The sequence below is a fragment of the Mesoplodon densirostris genome, chromosome 13 (assembly GCF_025265405.1).
Source record: "Mesoplodon densirostris isolate mMesDen1 chromosome 13, mMesDen1 primary haplotype, whole genome shotgun sequence".
NCBI lineage: Eukaryota > Metazoa > Chordata > Mammalia > Artiodactyla > Ziphiidae > Mesoplodon > Mesoplodon densirostris.
The window spans coordinates 48,706,361-48,729,099 of NC_082673.1; the positions used below are offsets into that span (position 1 = coordinate 48,706,361).

The following is a 22,739-nucleotide window of genomic DNA, read 5'->3' on the forward strand; positions in this document are numbered from 1 at the left end:
CAGGAATTCAAGGATTCTTCAATAAATGCAAATCAATCAATGTGATACACCATATTAACAAATTGAAGGAGAAAAACCATATGATCAATTCAATAGATGCAGAGAAAGCATTCAAAAAAATTCAACACCCAGTTATGATAAAAAACCCTCCAGAAAGTAGGCATAGAGGGAACTTACCTCAACATAATAAAGGCCATATGTGACAAACCCACAGCCAACATCATCCTCAATGGTGAAAAACTGAAACCATTTCCATAAGATCAGGAAGAAGACAAGGTTGCCCACTCTCACCTCTATTTTTCAACATAGTTTTGGAAGTTTTAGCCAATGCAATCAGAGAAGGAAAAGAAATAAAAGGAATCAAAGGCAGAAAAGAAGAAGTAAAGCTGTCACTGTTTGCAGATGACATGATACTATACATAGAGAATCCTAAAGATGCTACCAGAAAACTACTAGAGCTAATCAATGAATTTGGTAAAGTAGCAGGATACAAAATTAATGCACAGAAATCTCTTGCATTCCTATACACTAATGATGAAAAATCTGAAAGTGAAATGAAGAAAACACTCCCATTTACCACTGAAACAAAAAGAATAAAATACCTAGGAATAAACCTACCTAAGGAGACAAAAGACCTGTATGCAGAAAATTAAAGACACTGATGAAAGAAATTAAAGATGATACAAATAGATTGAGAGATATACCATGTTCTTGGACTGGAATAATCAACATTGTGAAAATGACTCTACTACCCAAAACAATCTACAGATTCAATGCAATCCCTATCAAACTACCACTGGCATTTTTCACAGAACTGGAAGACAAAATTTCACAATTTGTATGGAAACATAAAAGACCCCGAATAGCCAAAGCAATCTTGAGAAAAAAAAAATGGAGCTGGAAGAATCAGACTCCCTGACTTCAGACTATACTACAAAGCCACAGTAATCAAGATGGTATGGTACTGGCACAAAAACAGAAATATAGATCAATGGAACAGAATCAAAAGCCCAGAGATAAACCCACACACATATGGTCACCTTATGTTTGATAAAGGAGGCGAGAATATACAATGGAGAAAAGACAGCGTCTTCAATAATTGGTGCTGGGAACACTGGACTGCTACATGTAAAAGAATGAAATTAGAACACTCCCTAACACCATACGAAAGACTAAACTCAAAATGGATTAAAGACCTAAATGTAAGGCCAGACCCTATCAAACTCTTAGAGGAAAATACAGGTAGAACACTCTGTGACATAAATCACAGCAAGATCCTTTTTGACCCACCTCCTAGAGAAATGGAAATAAAAATTAAATAAAATAAACAAGTGGGACCTAATGAAACTTAAAAGCTTTTGCACAGCAAAGGAAACAAGACCAAAAGACAGCCCTCAGAATGGGAGAAAATATTTGTAAATGAAGCAACTGACAAAGGATTAATCTCCAAAATTTAAGAGCAGTTCATGCAGCTCAATATCAAAAAAACAAACAACCCAATCCAAAAATGGGCAGAAGACCTGAGTAGACATTTCTCCAAAGAAGACATACAGATTGCCAACAAACACATGAAAGAATGCTCAGCATCATTAATCATTAGAGAAATACAAATCAAAACTGCAATCAGATATCATCTCACACCAGTCAGAATGGCCATCATCAAAAAATCTACAAACAATAAATGCCGGAGAGGATGTGGAGAAAAGGGAACCCTCTTGCACTTGGTGGGAATGTAAATTGATACAGCCACCTGGTGGACAGTATGCAGGTTCCTTAAAAAACTAAAAGTAGAACTTCCATACGACCCAGGAATCCCCCCACTGGACATATACCTGAGAAAATCATAATTCAAAAAGAGACATGTGCCACAATGTACATTGCAGCTGTATTTACAATAGCCAGGACATGGAAGCAACCTAAGTGTCCATCAACAGATGAATGGGTAAAGAAGATGTGGCACATATATACAATGGAAAATTACTCAGCCATAAAAAGAAACAAAGTTGAGTTATTTGTAGTGAGGTGGATGGACCTAGAGTCTGTCATACAGAGTGAAGTAAGTCAGAAAGGGAAAAACAAATACTGTATGCTAACACATATATATGGAATCTAAAAAAAAAAAAAGTTATGAAGAACCTAGGGGCAAGATGGGAATAGACGCAGACCTACTAGAGAATGGACTTGAGGACACGGGGAGGGGGAAGGGTAAGCTGGGACAAAGTGAGATAGTGGCATGGACATATATACACTACCAAATGTAAAATACATAGCTAGTGGGAAGCAGCTGTGTAGCACAGGGAGATCAGCTCGGTGCTTTGTGACCACCTAGAGGGGTGGAATAGGGAGGGTGGGATGGAGGCAGATGCAAGAGGAAAGAGATATGGGGATATATGTATATGTATAGCTGATTTACTTTGTTATAAAGCAGAAACTAACACACCATTGTAAAGCAATTATACTCCAATAAAGATGTTTTAAAAAAAAAGAAAGAAAAAAATTGATAAATGGGCAGAAACAGAGTAAGTAAAATACGAAAAAATCTGAGTGCATTGCATATAGCAAAAGTAAGTTTTCTTTGTGAAACTTTTGTTTCAAATATATGAGTGTGTGTATGTATGTATGTAGATGAACGCATATGAATTTTGGGATGTAAAATAAAATGTATTTTACACTTGGCATCACAGCCAAAAGTTTAAAAAGCACTGATTTGAACTATTTATTTTATCTCTCAGAGCTTCTGATTTGTCATCTATAAGCTGGAAATAAAAATAACAGCAAATAAAAAAAAATAATAACTCTAACCATTAATTTCAAACTAAGTAGTATTATTCCTTTAACAAAGAAAAAAATGCTGTAGGTCATATAATTACTTTGAGGAGAAAGACTGTTTAGAACTAAACCTGCCACATAATGAATCTTTAATAAGTACTTGTTGAATGAACAAATGAATGAATGAATGAATCTTTATGTCTTACCAGTTGGGTCTTGGACATCCTATTCGCCGTGATGTGTCCTTACAAATGAGAAGACAATTACAAGGGCATCTAACATACTTCTTCCCTGTTGGGGGGTTTTTGATTGGCTATATAAGAGAAGAAAATATAAACACAGCAAATTAACCCAAGTACAGATTGCCAAAACTTGTTTGTATATAAAATGGAAATGATTCTTAAAATCTAAGGCTCCCCATAGTGCTACCAAAGTACACATTAAGGAAAAGTGCATCGTTAAGTGATTTTTTTTTAATTTTATTGAAGTATAGTTGATTTACAATGCCGTGTTAATTTCTGCTGTACAGCAAAATGACTCGGTTATACATATATATATTCTTTTTCATATTATTTTCCATTATGGTTTAACACAGGATATTGAATATAGTTCCCTGTGCTATAAAATAGAACCTTGTTGTTTATCCATCCTATATATAATAGTTTGCATCTGCTAGCCCCAACCTCCCAATCCTTCCCTCCTCAATCCGTCTGCCCCTTGGCAGCCACAAGTCTGTTCTCTATGTTTGTGAGTCTCTTTCTGTTTCATAGATAGTATCATATTTTAGATTCCACATATAAGTGATACCATATGGTATTTGTCTTTCTCTTTCTGACTTACTTCACTTAGTATAATAATCTCTAGTTGCATCCATATTGCTACAAATGGCATTATTTCATTCTTTTCAATGGCTGAGTAATATTCCATTGTGTGTGTGTGTGTATATATATATATATATATATATATATATATATATATATACCACATCTTCTTTATCCATTCATCTGTCAGTGGACACTTAGGTTGCTTCCATGTCTTGGCTATTGTAAATAGTGCTGCTATGAACATAGAGGTGCATGTACCTTTTTGAACTAAAGTCTTGTCTGGGTATAAGCCCAAGAGTAGGATTGCTGGATCATATGGCAACTCTGTTTTTAGTTTTTTGGGGAACCTCCTTACTGTTTTCCATGGTGGCTGCACCAATTAACATTCCCACTAACAGCATAGGAGGGTTCCTTTTCCTCCACACTCTCTCTAGCATTTGTTATTTTTAGACTTTTTAATGATGGCCATCCTGACTGGTGTGAGGTGGTACCTCATTGAAGTTTAGATTTGCATTTCTCTAATAATTAATGATGAATCATAGGTGATTTTAAATAGCTCAAATGTTGGTAAACACTCTATAAAATTTGGGGAACTGTAGAGATTTAATTATGAAAGGAATATTTCAAAATTAGTTTGTATTAGCCTGGAGTTGTTTTCCATTTAAAGTTCACAAGACAAGGTCATTTATCTGCCTCACCAGGGGCAAACATTCACTGAGGGTTCTTGCATATGTTTGAGAAAAGCAAGCTCAAAAAGAATAGTAGGGAAAGAGGAGTATATCACAAATTTGAAATTTTCTTAAACTTTACTCACTAGAATACAATTGATTAATTTTATGGCATCTTTTAGCTTAAAAAAAAACTTATTATAGCTCCTAATGCTAGCATTTCCTTTTTTCTTTAACTTTACAGTAAATTTAAAAGTTAGAATAAATAACACCAAAGAAAACACTCCTCTCATTACTAGGACTTAAGCTTGTTAAAGCAAATAAACTCTGAAGCACTGAGAGGCATAGAGCACCACTCCTGTGGCATGCTTGCCAAAATGTATAACCTGAATTTAATCAGACAAACCCAAATGAGGAACATTCTACAAAATATCTTACCTGTACTCTTCAAAACTGTCAAGGCAATAGAAGACAAAGACTAAATTTCAGATTAAGGGAGATTAAAGGAACATGATAATCAAATGCAACATGTAATTCTAAATTGACTCCTGGACCAGATTTTTTTTTTAATGGAACAATTGGGCAAACATGAATTAAGTCAAAAGGTTAAATAACAGTATTGTATCAATGTTAATTTCCTGAATTTGATAACTGTACTGTGATTGTATAAGTGAATGCCCTTATTTTTTTAGGAAAGTTTACACTAAATTTTAGTAAATTTACACTAAAATGTCTAGGGGTAGAAGAGCACCATGTCCACAATTACCTTAAAAGGTTTTGAAAAAACTATTTATTTATTTAGAGACAGAAAGCTACTTTGGCAAAGTGTCAATGTTTGTGGAATGTGGGTGAGGGGCCCACATGGGAATTCTCTATACTATGTACTACTATTTTTCTAGCTTTCTGTAAGTCTGCAACATATATTTTTTTAGGATTTAAGAATTTTAAGTAAATAACCTTGGTAGAAATATATATGTTAGCAATAAGCCATCTGCAATTTATTAAATTATACTATAGATAGAATCTGACTATCTAAAATTCACAAACATCCAGAATGTGTTCCAATATAATCTAAAGTATCAAGAAGCAGAATTTGTCTTAATTTCTCTGTATACATATGTTACCATTAAGTAAATGTGTGTTTGGAAAATGACAAGATTTATTTTTATACAGACATACCTCATTTTACTGTGGTGTGCTTTACTGTGCTTTGCAGATACTGTGCTATTTTACAAATTGAAGGTTTGTGGCAATCTTGTATCAAGCAAGTCTATCAGCATCATTTTTCAAATAGCGTTTGCTCACCTTGTGTCTCTGTGTCACAATTTTGGTAATTCTCACAATTTTGGAATGTTTTTCATTATTATAATATTTGTTATGTTGATCTGTGATCAGTGATCTTTGATGTTAGTACTGTGATTGTTTTGGAGTGCCACAAATTTTGCCCACATAAGACAGCAAACTTAATCGAAGAATGTTGTATCTGTTCCGACTGCTCCACCTAGTGACCCCTTCTCTCTCCCTCTTCTTGGGCCTCCCTATTCCCCGAGACACAACAATATTGAAATTAGGCCAGTTAATAACCCTACAATGGCCTCTAAGCATTGAAGTGAAAGGAAGATTCACACATCTCTCACTTTAAATCAAAAGCTAGAAATGATTAAACTTAGTGAGCAAGGCATGTCCAAAGCTGAGACAGGCCAAAAGCTAAGCCTCTTGCACAAAAGAGTCAAGTTGTAAATGCAAAAGAAAAGTTCTCAAAGGAATCTATAAGTGCTACTCCAGTGAACATACAAATGATACGAAAGCAAAACGGTCTTATTGCAGATATGGAGAAAGTTTTAATAGTCTGGATAGATGATCAAACCAGATACAACATTCCCTTAAGCCAAAGCCTAATCCAGAGCAAGACCCTAACTCTATTCAATCCTATGAAGGCTAAGAGGTGACAAAACTGTAGAAGAAAAGTTCGAAGCTAGCAAAAGTTAGTTTATGAAGTTTAAAGAAAGGAGCCAACTCCATAAAATAAAATTGCAAGGTGAACTGCCAATGGCCCAGCTCACAAATTCCAGATATCAGGAGCAGCTCTGACCTGGGAACTCTAACCCAAACTAATCCAACTCATTAGGTGCAAGTCCTCTGCACAAGGTCCCTGAAGCTTGACTAAGGGTGAAAGAAAAGGTATAAATTCCATGAAGATAGAGACATTAGCCATCAATCACATAGAGGTTAAAGGAAAGAAGCTGAATCTGAACCCTAGCAGTCTGACTCCAGGGCTTGTGTGCTTAACTGCATAACCAACAGTATGTGTCATGCAAAACTGCAGAATTTTTCAATTCCTGTCCAAGATGGCAGAGTAGAAGGGCCTTCAGCTTACTTCTTCTCATGAGCAAACCAAAATCACAACTAACTATGGAACAACCATCGATTAAGAAGAGTGGAACCTACTAAAAAAGATATTTTACATCCAAAGACATAAGAAGAACCACAATAAGACAGTAGAAGGGGTGCACTCCTGATATAATCAAATTCCATACCCCCCCCCCAGGTGAGTGGCCCACAAACTGGAGAACAATTATATCTCAGAAGTTCTCCCATAGGAGTGAGAGTTCTGAGCCCCACATCAGGCTCTGCAGCTTGGGGGTCTGGCATTGGAGGAGGAGCCCTCAGACAATTTGGCTTTGAAGGCCAGAAGAACTTGATTGCAGGAGCTCCATAGGACTCCTGCAGAGACTTTGGAGACTCAGAAACAGAGACTCCACTCTTAGAGGGTGCACACAAGGTCTTGTGTGCACTGGTAGACAGGGTAAAAGCAATGACTTCATAGGAGCCTGGGACAGACTCACCTGCTGGTCTTGAAGGGTATTCTGGGGAGGCGGGAGGGTGGCTGTGGCTTACTCTGGGGACAACAACACTGGTGACAGTGTTACCAGGGGACATTCATTGACGTGAGCTCTCCTAGAGGCCAACATTTTGGCATCAAGTCCTGGTCCCACCCAATAGCCTGTAGGTTCCAGTGTTGGGACGTCTCAGGCCAAACAACCAACAGGGTGAGAACACAGCTTCACCCATCAGCAGACAGGCTGCCTAAAGTGTTCCTGAGCACACAGCTGCCTCTAGACACACCCCTTGATACGGCCCTGCCCATCAGAAAGCCAAGACCCAGCTCCACCCACCAGTGGGCAGGCACTGGCTCCACCCACCAGGAAGCCTACATAAGCCTCTAGACCTGCCTCACCCACAAGGAGGCAGACACCAGAAGCAAGAAACCACAGTCCAGCAGCCAGTGGAACTGAGTCTACAAACACAGGTCAGAATCTACCCTGGGATCAGCTGGTTCCTGGCCCTTAGTGATGAGAGGGGACTGTATTACTGGGACACACAGGAAATCCCCACTTATCCAAGGCTGAGAAACATAACTAACCTTCTATATACATAAAAATACAAATAGAATTTTAGACAAGATGAGAAGACAGAGGAATATGTTCCAGACAAAGGAACAAGATAAAACCCCAGAAGAACAACTAAGTGAAGTAGAGATAGGCAAACTACCCAAGAAAGAGTTCAGAGTAATGACAGTAAAGATGATCCAAGAACTCAGGAAAAGAATGGATGCTCAAGCAAGAACTTACAAGAACTTTTTAACAAAGAGTTAGAAAATATAAAGAACAACCAGAGTTGAAGAAAACAAAAATGAAAAACACACTAGAAGGAATAAATAGCAGAATAAATGAGGCAGAAGAACAGACAAGTGAGCTGGAAGACAGAATGGTGGAAATCACTGCTGTGGGACAGAATAAAGAAAATAGAATGAAAAGAAGTAAAGACAGTTTAAGAGATCTCTGGGACAACATCAAATGTACCAACAGTTGCAATATTGAGGTCCCAGAGGAGAAGACAGAGACAATGGTCCTGAGAAAATATTTGACAAGTTAATAGCTGAAAACTTCCCTAACATTGGAAAGGAAACAGGAACCCAAGTCCATAAAACCACAGAGAGTCCCATACAGGATTAACCCAAGGAGGAACACACCAAGACACATAATAACTGAACTGATAAAAGTTATAGATAAAGAGAAAATATTAAAAGCAACAAGGGAAAAGCAATAAATAACATACAAGGGAATCCCCAAAAGACTATCAGCTGATTTTTCAGTGAAAACACTACAGGCCAGAAGGGAGTGGCATGATATATTTAAAGTGATGAAAGTGGAAAAACCTACAACCAAGAACACTCTACCCAGCAAGGGTCTCATTCAGATTTGACAGAGAAATCAAAAGCTCTACAGACAAGCAAAGTTAAAAGAATTCAGCACCACCAAAACCAATTTTACAACAAAAGCTACAGGAACTTCCCTAGGCAGAAAAGAAAAGCCCACTGGGAAAGCTCACTGGTGAAGGCAAACATAAAGTAAAGGTAGAAAATTATCCACACACAAATATGATATGAAGACAAGTAATCATAAGAGGAGATTACAAATGCAGGATATTTGTAATGCACTTAAAATTAAGAGACAAGCAACTTAAAACAATCATGTATATATAGAGAGACTGCTATATCAAAACCTCATAGTAACAACAAATCAAACTTCTATAATAGATATACACACCAAAAAGAAAAAGAAATCCAACAAACACTAAAGTTAGTCATCAAATCACAAGAGAAGAGAACAAAAAAGGAAAGGAAGAAAAAAGACAACAAAAACAAATCAAAAACAATGAACAAAATGGCAATAAGAACATATGTATTGATAATTACCTCAAATGTAAACAGATTAAATGCTCCAACCAAAAGACATACACTGCCTGAATGGATAAATAACAAGACCCATATATATGTTGTCTACAACAGAGGCCCACTTCAGATCTAGGGACAAATACAGACTGAAAGTGAGGGGATGGCAAAAGGTGTTCCATGCAAATGGAAATCAAAAGAAAGATGGAGTAGCAATACTCACATCAGACAAAGTTAGACTTTAAAATAAACACTGCTACAAGAGACAAAGAAGGACACTACATAATGATCAAGGGATCATTGTAAGAAGAAGATATAACAATTTTAAATATATATTCACCTAACACAGGAGCACCTCAATACATAAGGCATATGCTAACAGCCATAAAATGAGAAATTGACAGTAACACAATAATAGTGGGAGACTTTAACACCCCAGTTTCCTCAATGGACAGATCATCCAGAAAGAAAATCAATAAGGAAACACAGGCCTTAAATGACACATTAAACCAGATGCACTTAATTGATATCTATAGAGCATTCCATACAAAAACAGCAGAATACATTCTTTTCAAGTGCACATGGAATATTCTCCAGGATAGATCAAATACTGGGCCACAAAGCAAGACTTGGTAAAGTTAAGAAAATTGAAATCATGTCAAGCCTCTTTTCCAACCACAACACTATGAGATTAGAAATAAACTACAAGAAAAATACTGCAGAAACCACAAATACATGGAGGCTAAACAATAGGCTACTAAACAACCATGGATTACTGAAGAAAAAAAGAAGAAATCAAAAAATACCTAGAGATAAGTGAAAACGAAGATGCAATGATCTAAAATATATTGGATGCAGCAAAAGCAGTTCTAAGAGGGAAGTTTATAGAGATACAAGCTTATCTCAGGAGAAATCTCAAACAACCAAACCTTACATTTAAAGCAACTAGAGAAAAAACAACAACAACAAAAAACCCCATAGTTAGTAGAGGAAAGAAATCAAAGAGATAAAAGCAGGAATAAATGAAATAGAGATGAAGAAAACAATAGAAAAGATCAATGAAACTAAAATGTGATTCTTTGAAAAGATAAATAAAATTGATAAACCTTTAGCCAGACTCATCAAGAAAAGAAGGGAGAGAGGCCAAATCAATAAAATTAGAAATGAAAAACAGAAGTTACAATGGACACTGCAGAAATACAAAGGACCGTAAGAGACTAGTACAAGTAATTATATGCCAAGAAAATGGAAACTTATAAGAAATAGACACATTCTTAGAAAGGTGCAATCTTCCAAGACTGAACCCAGAAGAAATAGAAAATATAAACAGACCAATTACAACTACTGAAATTGAATCTGTGATTTAAAAACTCCTAACAGACAAAAGTCCAGGACCAGATGGTTTCACAGGCAAATTATATAAAACATTTATAGAAAAGTTAACACTATCCTTCTGAAACTGTTCCAAAAGACTGCAGAGGAAAGAACACTTCCAAACATTCTATGAGGCCACCATCACCCTGATACCAAAACCAGACAAAGATACCAATAAAAAAGAAAATTACCTGCCAATATCACTGATGAACTTAGACACAAAAATTCTTAACAAAATATTAGTAAACTGAATCCAACAATACATTAAAAGGATCATAACCCATGATCAAATGGGATTTATCCCAGGGATGCAGGGATTTTGAATACCTGCAAATCAATCACTGTGATACACCACATGAACAAATTGAAGAATAAAAACCATATGATCATCTCAATAGATGCAGAAAAGCTTTAGACAAAATTCAACACCCAATTATGATAAAAACTCTCCAGAAAGTGGGCATAGAGGAAACATACCTCAACATAATAAAGGCCATATATGACAAACCTACAGCTAACATCATACTCAATGGTGAAAGCTGAAAGCATTTCCTCTAAGATCAGGAACAAGACAAGGATGTCCACTCTCATCAGTTTTTTTTTTTTCAATATAGTTTTGGAAGTCCTAGCCATGGCAATCAGAGAAGAAAAAGAAAGAAAAGGAATCCAAATTGGAAAGGAAGAAGTAAAACAGTTACTGCAGATGACATGATATTATACAAAGAAAATACTAGATATGCTATCAGAAACCTATGAGAGCTCGTTAATGAATTCGGTGAAGTTGCAGGATACAGAATTAAAACACAGAAATCTGTTGAATTTTTATACACTAACAATGAAAAATCAGAAAGAGAAATTAAGGAAACAATCTCATTTACCATTGCATCAAAAGGAATAAAATACCTAGGCATAAAGCTATCTAAGGAGGCAAAGGACCTGTACTCTGAAAACTCTAAGATACTAAAGAAAGAAATCAAAGATGACACAAACAGATGGAAATATATACCATGTTCTTGTATTAGAAGAATTTATATTTTCAAAATGACTGTACTACCCAAGGCAATCTACAGATTCAATGCAATCCCCATCAAATTACCAATGGCATTTTTCACAAAACTAGAACAAAAATTTTTTTTTAATTTGTATGGAAACATAAAAGACCCCAAATAGTCAAACAAATCTTGAGAAAGAAAAATAGAGCTGGGGAAATCAGGCTTCCTGAATTCAGAGTATACTACAAAGCTATGGTAATCAAGACAGTATGGTACTGGCATAGAAACAGAAATTTAGATCAATGGAACAGGATAGAAAGCCCAGAAATAAACCCGTGCACCTATGGTCAATTAATCTATGACAAACAAAGCAAGACTATACAACAGAGGAAAGACTGTCTCTTCAATAAATGGTGCTTGGAAAACTGGACAGCTACATGTAAAAAAAAAATGAAATTAGGATATTCTTTAACTCCATACAGAAAAATAAACTCAAAATGGATTAAAGACCTCAATGTAACAACAGATACTATAAAACTCTTAGAGGAAAACATAGGCAGAACACTCTGACATAAATTGCAGCAATATCTTTTCTGAGCCGACTCTTAGAGTAATGGAAATAAAAACAAAAATAAACAGATGGGACCTAATTAAACTTAAAAGCTTTTGCACAGCAAAGGAAATCATAGACAAAATTAAAAGACAATCCAATAATGCTATTGCACACTTACAGAATAGTATAAACATAACTTTTATTTGCACTGGAAACCAAAAAATGTGTGTGACTTGTTTTATTGCAATATTTGCTTTATTGCAGTATTCTGGAACTGAACCTGTAATGTCTCTGAAGTAGCCTGTATTTTATTCCCACCATACTTCTAGACCTCAAATCTCTCATTTGTAAAACAAGATGATTGCACTGGAAGATTTCAAGCACTGGTCCTCAGTGCCAGCCCACACCATGTCACGTCTGGTCTACAGTAAAATGATGGGGCAGAGGTGGGCAGCAGGGGAGATGACATTGTTCATATGCATAAGTTTTAATAGTCTTACTTGGCAAAATAAGCTTACATGTTCCAGGAACTGTGCTGGGTACTTTACCTCTGTAATCCCAACAGCAACCCTAAGAGGTAGGTATTATTACTATTATACCTCTTTACATGAAGAACCACAGTTTAGAGAAGTCCCCAAGTATATATAGCTACTAAGTGGCAGATTCAAACCCAGTCTATTAGTCTCCAAATCTCAGACTCAATCAAGTATGCAGCCAACTAGGTCCACTCTTTCTCCAGGACTTCTCAAATTTCCATTAACTAGTCATAGATATTGCTTCTCCTTTTAACCTTAAATTCTGTGTCCTCCAAGTGTTGCTAAAATTTGTCCATATTCTTTCTCTCTCTCTCTCTCATATACAGACACACACAGAGACACACACACACACACACACAACACACACCTTACTTCCCTTCCTAATTCTATCTACTGAAGTAAAAAGGACTTTTATTAACCTTGATTTTTTTTGTTTTGTTATGTTTTATTTCTTTCAGTCTCCACAGGAAAGTCTAGTTCCTGTTAAAGGTGGCTACCCAAGAGAATAGATACACTGACATCCTGTTTTAGGTGACATGAGGAGAATGAATAACAGTTAAATTGAGTAGGATACAGTGCTAGTGAACATAAGAGAACTGTTCTCTTGGGCCCTGGTCCACTATATCTGTCTATTATACCTGTTATTTTCAACGTAGAATTTCTCCAGAGAAGCTGCCAGTTGCCTAACACCTACCTCTTCATTCATAAATTTAAGATCACATTACACTGTAAACATTAGCAGGTCATATGTTACAGCATTCCTCAAAGGCTTTTTTTTTCCAATTTTTTCTTCCCTTGTAATGTTACTAATTCCATACAAGGCAATCTGATTAAATACTATTCATATTCTCTAGAATATTCACAATTATTTACATTTCTTTACTTAACAGGGGTAGTAATGATATAAAATTTTCAGCACAATTTTCTTTATGTCCAAAAGTAGCTAGCTTATTTGAAGCCAGATTTTATTGACCCTATATGAACTCATCACTCCAAATAACCAGCTTGAGGCTGCTGGCTAAATCCATAGTGTCTTTGAGATTCCTGCATAATTGACCTACTCTGTTCTGTTTACTTCCACATGTAAATATAAAGCTTTAAATCTCCTTTCTTTCTTCTCATTAAAGAACAAAGTTTGTATGGGTGAAGAAAGAGGTGAAAAAATTCAACACTAATGCCAAATCCAAGGAAGCCTTTAAGACACTTGTATTTTTTTTAAATTGCTATTTGTGTCTAACAATTCTTATTTGCTTGCCAACTCTAAAAGGAGCACTAAGGAAGTTGATATTAATTAAATTTACTATTTAAATGTTCAACTGAAAAAGAAAATAACTAGTTTTGTAGGTATCACCTATTTACACAATAAAGTTCTCTAAAAGATGTCCCTTATAGAAAAAGTATTTACAATGAAATATATTGCTTCATGACTTAAGGTTTTAGCTTATGACTTTTCCATAAAACATATTATAAAGCCCCCAGTATTCATCTTTCAGGGTTCTTAGAGATACAATAATCATTGGCTGACTATTTTTTAGGCTTTTTCTAACGAGGAAAAACTACAAATACCAAAAATTAAATTAATATTTAATTTCAAATTTTGAGACAGATTGAAATTTTAAAAATAAAGCCTGACCATGAAAGTAGAAATATATTTAATTTAACCAGTATACTCTTTACCAGTTTATTACTTAAAACTGTAAAAATCTTACTTAAAATTTAGTTGCTCTTCCCAAAGTCCAGTAAAAAAATATGCCTTTCAAGGTTTTTTTTGAATATTTCACTGAATTAATATCAAATAAATGGAATAATATACCAAGCTGTTAATAAACACTTCGACACAAATGTCAATAATAAATGCACAATCACGAAAGCCCAGAAAAACTATATCAATATCGTACAGATGTAAAACAAGTTTAAATAATTTTCCACATAATAAGTACAAAGTCCACATTTGTAGTGAACTTCAGTATATTTCATTTTAGTGAAAATCAGAATGGATTTCGTTGAGATGTGGATAGACACTGAAGATAATTGTAAATAACTGTCCATGGTCAGTCTCATTTTAGAAAGTAAAGAGCCAAATGGCATTACATTTAAATTCATCATGAAATTTTCATAATGGAGTTAACTTTAAACACCTGGAGGCATCACATTTAAATTCATCATGAAATTTTCATAATGGAGTTAACTTTAAACACCTGGAGGCATCCTTGTATGATAAAAGAGAAATAGCCAGAGGGAAGAAAGAAAGGATAAAAAAATGGCCATTTCGGTATCCAGCCCACATCTACTTGTAAGTAACATTATTGGAGTATTTTTTAGGAAGAAGATGTCAGATAATAATTTCTGCTTTTATTAATGAAAATCTCCACTTACCGTAGCTTCGTTGCAAACCGTGCACTTAACCACATGCTGGTGAAGCTTGCCATCCAAATTGATGAGAGATTGGCACACGCGGCAGTTTATTACTGGAATACCACTGGCATCTGGACTGACAATGGCTGTGTACGGAGGTGGGAGTTCCGCTAAAAAGATATTAGCCACTGAATCAGAGTCTCAGAGATATTACGGCTGGTTTGAGCAAATAAGCAATAGAAGTAAAGAAGGAAAACTATCAAAATTTCTCCTGTTCTTTATGTTTTTAAAGCTGGCCAACATAATATAGTTTCAGAGCAGAAACACATATAGAACTATATTGTGAAGTAGAATAATTCTTATCTCCTCAAATCCAAATCACACCTGCCTAGTTTTACACATTTTATTAACCTATACTCAAATATTCACTCCATTTCTATGTGCAAATTCATATAGTTTGTAATAGGAAGGTGATAATTTATGCCTAAAGTAAAAATCATACACTAATGATCTGACTCCCAAAAAATAGAAACAGTCAATGAGGACAAAGCTTTAAAATGACTTACATATATACATATACATAAATTGTGTAGTTGTCGTGCTCTGTTTATACTAGAACCAGTATAATAACTGCTGAGTATGACAAGAACAAAATAGGGTTTTGGTGGCAGTCAAGGAGAGACCAAAATGAACTCAGGAAAACTAAACATATCAACATGGAACATGTTCTAATTAGAATGGAATTATTCTAATTTCAGACAAAAAACAAGAATGAAGTAAATTTAACAATTTTTGTCTCAAACTTTCACCTAACATTAAAAATCTAGGAAATGTATCAAAGTATTTATGGGTAAAAAATATATTGTCTGGGGGCTTTCCTGATGGCGCAGTGGTTTGAGAGTCCGCCTGCCGATGCAGGGGACATGGGTTCGTGCCCCAGGCTGGGAAGATCCCACATGCCGCGGAGTGGTTGGGCCTGTGAGCCATGGCCGCTGAGCCTGTGGGTCCGGAGCCTGTGCTCCGCAACGGGAGAGACCACAACAGTGAGAGGCCTGCATAACACACACACACACACACACACACACACACACACTCTCTCTCTCTCTCTCTCTCTCTCTCTCTCTCTCTCTCTCTCTCTCTCTCTCTCTATATATATATATATATATATATATATATATATATAGTCTGGGATTTAATTTAAATACTCCAAGAAAAAAATGGGTTAATAGATGCAACAAGAGTAGCAAAATGTCTGTATTTATGAATATAAAGACACAGAAGGTCATTTTGCTCTTACTACTTTTGTGTATGTTTGAAAATTCTGAGAATACAAAGATGCACACACACACACACACACACACACTGCTTTTTGAGAGTCCTTAAGTCGACTGATTGGGTGATTGGGCAGAGGGTAGAAGCCCAATTTCAGAATTGTGTTCATCTACCAGAAGTATATATTTGTTACAAAAGTTAGAGAAAAAGAATCTAGATATACTATTCCAGAATGGGATTTCTAAAGGGGACTGCCTAGCCTCATTTTGTAGCTATCTTAATTACAGGAATAGGAACCCCTTTCAAGGTAAGATTTTGTCATAGGCCATCTAGAAAAGGCTACACCTCAACACATGATTGAATCCCCACTAAAGAGAACTGATAGTTCAACGGGCTACTGTGACACTATAAAATACAATAACAATACCTAATCATGAAAAGAGCTATTTTTGAAATAGAGACTTTTCTATCCACTGGATTAGATTCTGAACTCTATGATAGGCTGAAATGAGTTAGAGCATAGCACATTATGGTATGTTTAAAATCCACATATTACCACCTGGCATCCTTGGGGTATATCATGTAGATTTTTTAGACTTGCAAAGAATTAGCAACAAGTGTTATCCATTCAAATATTCATAATAAACCAAATTTCTGCAGCAGCCAAGGCTCTGAAAGAGGCCACATTGAAATGACAATATGCACACATCCCTGGACGTCTTATACCAGAACACTGCCAAACACTGAATTTAAAAAGAAGCTATACGGCTTCCCTGGTGGTTCAGTGGTTGAGAGTCCGCCTGCCAATGCAGGAGACACGGGTTCGTGCCCCGGTGTGGGAAGATCCCACATGCCGCAGAGTGGCTGGGCCCATGAGCCATGGCCGCTGAGTCTGCGCGTCCAGAGCCTGTGCTCCACAACGGGAGAGGCCACAACAGTGAGAGGCTCGCGTACCGCAAAAAAAAAAAAAAAAAAAAAAAAAAAAAAAAAAAAAGTGAAAAGAAGCTATAGATGTCTAAATTATAAAAATAGTTTTATAATTTATAAAACTATAAATTAGGTACATGAAAAGCTGCTCAACATCACTAATTATTGAGAAATGCAAATCAAAACTACAATGAGGTATCACCTCACACCAGTTAGAATGGGCATCATCAGAAAATCTACAAACAACAAATGCTGGAGAGGGTGTGGAGAAAAGGGAACCCTCTTGCACTGTTGGTGGGATTGTAAATTGATACAGCCACTATGGAGAACAGTATGGAGGTTCCTTAAAAATCTAAAAATAGAATTACCATATAACCCAGCAATCCCACTACTGGACATATACCTAGAGAAAACCATAATTCAAAAAGACACATGCACACCAATGTTCAGTTGTAGCATTATTTACAATAGCCAGGTCATGGAAGCAACCTAAATGCCTGACAGACGAATGGATAAAGATGTGATACATATATACAATGGAATATTACTCAGCCATCAAAAGGAATGAAATTGGGTCATTTGTAGAGGCATGGGACGGCCATAGAGACTGTCATACAGAGTGAAGTAAGTCAGAAAGAGAAAAACAAATACCGTATATTAACGCATACATGTGGAATCTAGAAAAGTGGTACAGGTGAACCGGTTTGCAAGGCAGAAATAGAGACACAGATGTAGAGAACAAATGTATGGACACCAAGGGTGGTGGGGGTGGGATGAATTGGGAGACTGGGATTCACATATATACACTAATATGTATAAAACAGATAAGTAATAAGAACGTGGTGTATAAAAAATAATAAATAAAATTCAAAAAACAAACAAAAATAGTTTTAAATCCTTGAAAGAATTTAAGGTTGATGCAGAATGACCTGTAATGTATTAATCAAGAAGAAAAAACAGGTTAAAGGATCAATGTGTCAAAATACATTTGAGCCTGTGCAATTTGCAGATTACTTTATCAGATCTCGGTAAAGAAGGTATTGTTCTGGGAAGAAGCATACACACCTCACTAGAAATTCAAGACACACTGCCTGGTGTGTAATAATAAATCTTTTTAAAAAATAATTATTAGCAATAGCATTATTAATAAAAGTTTCTTCTTTTACCTTTACCTTCAGTTATAAAGTAACATAAAGTAGGTCTCCTATTAATTCCATGTTTCCACCTTACATAGTGTGATAGAAAAGAAATGTAAAGACAAGATAATTTCACAAAGAAAACAAGGGCATTGAGGGTGAGGGGAAGAGGCCACACATTGCAGCTACATATAAGGATGATAAAACCCATTCACTCCAACTGGCAAAAGTTTTGCTCAGTGGAATCTCCTAAAGATTTTAATGGTTGATCTTATTTGGTTCTGAGACATTTGAAGTGTATCAAAGCCAACAAAACCCTGTGAACTTTTCCTCTAAGACTTGTACTATATAATTTTTAACCTGTACAAAAAGAAAAGCTTTCAATGACAGAAATATGCTAGAATCTTCTGGAGCCTTGGGAAGTGGAAGGAGGGGGAAAGAATGAGTGAGGATTAGAAGTCTAAAATGGGAGAGACTATAAGCTCCATGAGGCCAAGGTCATGTTTGGCTTGTTCAGGACTGATACAGCACTTGTTATAGTGCTTGTTCTATGACAGGTGCTCACTAAATATTTATTGAATGGATGATGGATGAATAAATGAATGAATAACTGAATCACTGAAATTTATCAGGCTCATCTATTTCTCCTGGGAAAATGATACTAAGTATATTACCACTACTCTCCTTGAAGAGGAGCTGGGGTCCTAGCAGGGGAGTACAGCATGACTGAAAAACAGGCTCTCTTCTATATACAGAATACCCTCCCCAAATCATGCACTGAGAGAGGGAAGTAGACAGGGGACACTGGCCTGACCCACCAGATAAGTACAAGCAATCCAAGAGATCAATAGAATGACAGATGTTGCAGCCTAACTGCTCCATTAAACAGTGCTTTCAGGCCTATAATTTCAACTTTCTGTCCATTAATTACTTTAGCACTAAACTGATTTAGAGATATTTCTTGTACTTTTATCCCAAGGAAACCTTGACCTACAACTCCATCTTCTCTTGTAAACGACTTGTAATTACAGAAATTTATTTCACTGTCAGTAAACCTGCAATAATTAGCAACTTAGATTGTTCATTTTGTCTCTTTTCACTTTAAAACAGTCAACAGATCACCACTATTATACCTATTTTAAATTTCTGCCCTGGATAAAAGTCCACTGTAATCTCAGAACTTGGGATCATTGGATATTAAGAGTCACAAAAGTTCTTCATTTTGGAAGAGTCTTATTTGTTATTTAAACAATGATCATTTTCTCTATGGGCTTTGCCTAAGTGAAAAACCTTTTTTCTCCAAGTGAGCAGTATTTGTTAGACCAGTAGTTCTCAAACCTGAAAAACCCCCTCAAAGTTCCAGAATTATACAGTGTTAGAAATTCAAGGGCCTCCCTGGTGGCGCAGTGGTTGAGAGTCCGCCTGCCGATGCAGGGGATACGGGTTCGTGCCCCGATCTGGGAGGATCCCATATGCCGCGGAGCGGCTGGGCCCGTGAGCCATGGCCGCTGGGCCTGCGCATCCGGAGCCTGTGCTCCGCAACGGGAGAGGCCACAACAGTGAGAGGCCCGCATACCGCAAAAAGAAAAAAAAAAAAAAAAAAAAAAAGAAATTCAAGCAATCTTAGTCTAGTATTTAGTCTAATTTCTTCATTTTATGGAAGAGAAAACTGAAGACCAGAGATTCTGACTTCTTAGTAGACTTTTATACAGCACTTCAGCAAAGCCAAGAGCTGACTCTACTCCCAGAGGTCACACCATAATGACAGCTGCCTCTCTTAATGAATAATGATTTAATATAGGGAAAAGATGTAAGGACTAATGGGGATTCTGCACAAATACTTAGACAAGAATCAGATCTGAGTTAAAGGGGATTAGGAGGAGGAGAAAGAAGAGTCAGGGAAAATGAAAATTAGAACATAACATGAAGAAAGAATTAGTTCATGATAAAAAATTCACAGAAAAACTGAGACTCATAAAAGAGACAAGACAAAATAACATAGATCACAAGGCATACATAATGGTCTTCCTTAAAACACTCAAAAGGAACCACTGTTATTCTATAAACCCACAAGTGATCAAATTACACGTTCCCATCATAAACATCAACCTAATTTATCTATTTTATGCCCAAAAGCTCCTCTTTCCTGCTAATTCATCCTGGTGTAATAATCCATACTTCAGGTTTTACCAGATATACCCAGATATAGCATTTTAAAGGTTGCAAATGTTTTGCTGGATAGCTCTGATCTTTATTATCTCAGTTATTCCTTTATAAATCTCTGCAGTGACAATATTTTCCAGTTTAATTCGTTTACTTCACTAATACAGTCTTATATGCAGTCATTCTGGCCCTTGACAAAGATGTACCAAGGTTGAAAAATGACATCAGATTAAAATGAGAGATAATTTAGAACACTATGATTATAGGATGAGCAAGAAAAGTATAAAGGACAAGCCTGTGAGGAAAGCTCTGGCTTTTTCTCCTCCACAGGATTTTTGTGGAGAGTATGGTTAGGGACAGGTTGCCCTTGGCCGCTATGGGATATCTACTTCCTGTGTAAAACCTCTCCAGTCCAGTTCAACACAGAGAAAGGGAAGACCACCTTCTGTTCCTCCCCTCTCTGAAACCAAAGAAATAAAACTATTCCAGGAGACTCTTGGATTCTTCTAGAACCATTATACCCTCATAAGGATCCATCTGGCTAAAGTCAGTTTGGAAGGTAAATGTGCCAGCTATTAGGCTACTGACTTTCAGCTCCAAATCCACCCTCTATGCTTTGTCATGCTGGTGCTAAAACTCTCCAAACCACATTTTTTCTTTGCCAGCTGGCTGCAGGTTATGTTTTGTTAATAGGAGGTGATAAACAGAACCTGCAAGGTTGAAGGAGGAAGAAGGGACTTGTAGGCCTTTCTCCAGGTGTACAAAATCTTTCTCCAGGGCTCAGAGACATCACCACCAGTGGGCTGGTGCCTCTGAGAAGTCATGTTTCAGTTATGTTCCTCTAAATTACTAAATTTTAATAATTCCAATCTCTTCCCTTTGTTCTCACAGCCCTGCTTCCTGCATTTAATACCTATTTGATAAGTTAGAGTAATATTTTTACCTTTTAGTTACCTACTTAACAACTTTATACCAAATTAATTCTTTCTGTTATATTATATTGTTTGGTTTCTATCTTCAGGTCCCAACTGTTATAAAACTCATACCAGTTGTAATCTCAGGAAACAAACTCTCAAAAATGGGATTGGAGAAATGGGTTGGTCATGCCTTGGGCTTGAATGCAGTGCTGAGCTTCTTTACCAGTGAGACATGGTATGGTAGTGATTGATGGCATGCAGTGGCATCCTGGTGAATCAGATTATCCCCTATAGATTATTGTGATATTTGAGGCTCCTTTACTTGACCATTATGGCAGTAATAATTACTGTGTGGATTGTGATATGGGGTAAAATGAGAAGCTCAGGTCTTTAAACTCTCAGCACAAGTCATGGTCAGAGAACTTCTATTGCAGCCCTAAAAATATTGCTTATTTCTAATTGTCACAGGGCTTATATTGCTGAAAATCAAACACAAAATTTAATTGTATAGATAGCTAAATTATAAGGTCAGGGAAACCCACAGCCTTACCAGGTCTGCCATGTGAAACTTAGGACACTGATTGCAAAGAAGTGGAACTCTGAAACTTGGAATGGGGCCATCTAGTTGTACCCAAACAGAGCTGAGAATCTTACACTCCTGAGTCACTCTGAGCCTCCCCTGTGAGTGGAACACAACATTTCTTCTTATGTCTGAGAATATGAGCCTCCTTTTAATGGAAAACTGTAATAACCTCACCTGAAGTAGTTGTCTTACAAGGAAATGACCATTTTCCTTAAGACCCATCATCAAACCCCTTGTTGCCTCAAGACCCATAAACTAGGATCAGATCTCAACAAGCTTTAGGAGGACAAGTACAAAATGTGACTCAGAAAGAAGCAACTAACACCTCAAGAGAATTGCAATGTTTTGATAATATATATTGTCAGAAACCTGGAGAATATGTGTGGGAGTGAATCCTATGGGGGTTAAAGCAAAGAGGATGGAATATAACACTGAGTTGAGCCAAATTTAATAATCCAGGTATACTTGACAAATGTTCTGGTTTCAATGTTTGTTTTAAATCTGGAAGTGGCTCTGTCAGTTTACTTGTTGGTTTGATGAGACTTGGCCTAGCATGATGTAGAAGAAGCAATCAAAGGTTTAAGGAGTCAGGAATGTTAGAGTGAGTTTATCATATGAAATCTGCATCCCACACCCCACTACATCCCCTGAGAGGACCCAGAGGATATGCCTTTAACTAAGGCATTGATTTATATATTATTTAGGGGAACACAAGCATTCTGCTGTGGTGACTCTCCTACATAGGCCAGGCATTACAGTGCAGGATGACTCCAGTTGAGATCATGGAATCCCAGAGTAACAGAGGCCAAATGGAAGCACTTAAAAGTCAAAGACAAAGTGGGTACACTTAATGTAATGGGAAATAGTGGATATTAGAAAATGTTGATCCATAAGGACCTTTGGCAGTGGCTCATTGAAATAAGCCTAAGAATGAA

At 36.5% G+C, this 22,739-nt stretch overlaps 1 protein-coding gene across 1 annotated transcript in view; it reads right to left on the reverse strand.

Annotated features, from left to right (window-relative positions):
* PIP4P2 (phosphatidylinositol-4,5-bisphosphate 4-phosphatase 2) overlaps window positions 1–22,739 on the reverse strand; it is an 81,445-nt gene that overhangs the window by 43,853 nt on the left and 14,853 nt on the right. Inside the window, exons 2-3 of the mRNA XM_060116150.1 lie at window positions 14,828–14,976; window positions 2,976–3,082 (exon numbers count right to left, since the gene is read on the reverse strand). Coding sequence (XP_059972133.1) covers window positions 2,976–3,082; window positions 14,828–14,976 — 256 coding nt within the window. The remainder of the gene's footprint in view (window positions 1–2,975; window positions 3,083–14,827; window positions 14,977–22,739) is intronic.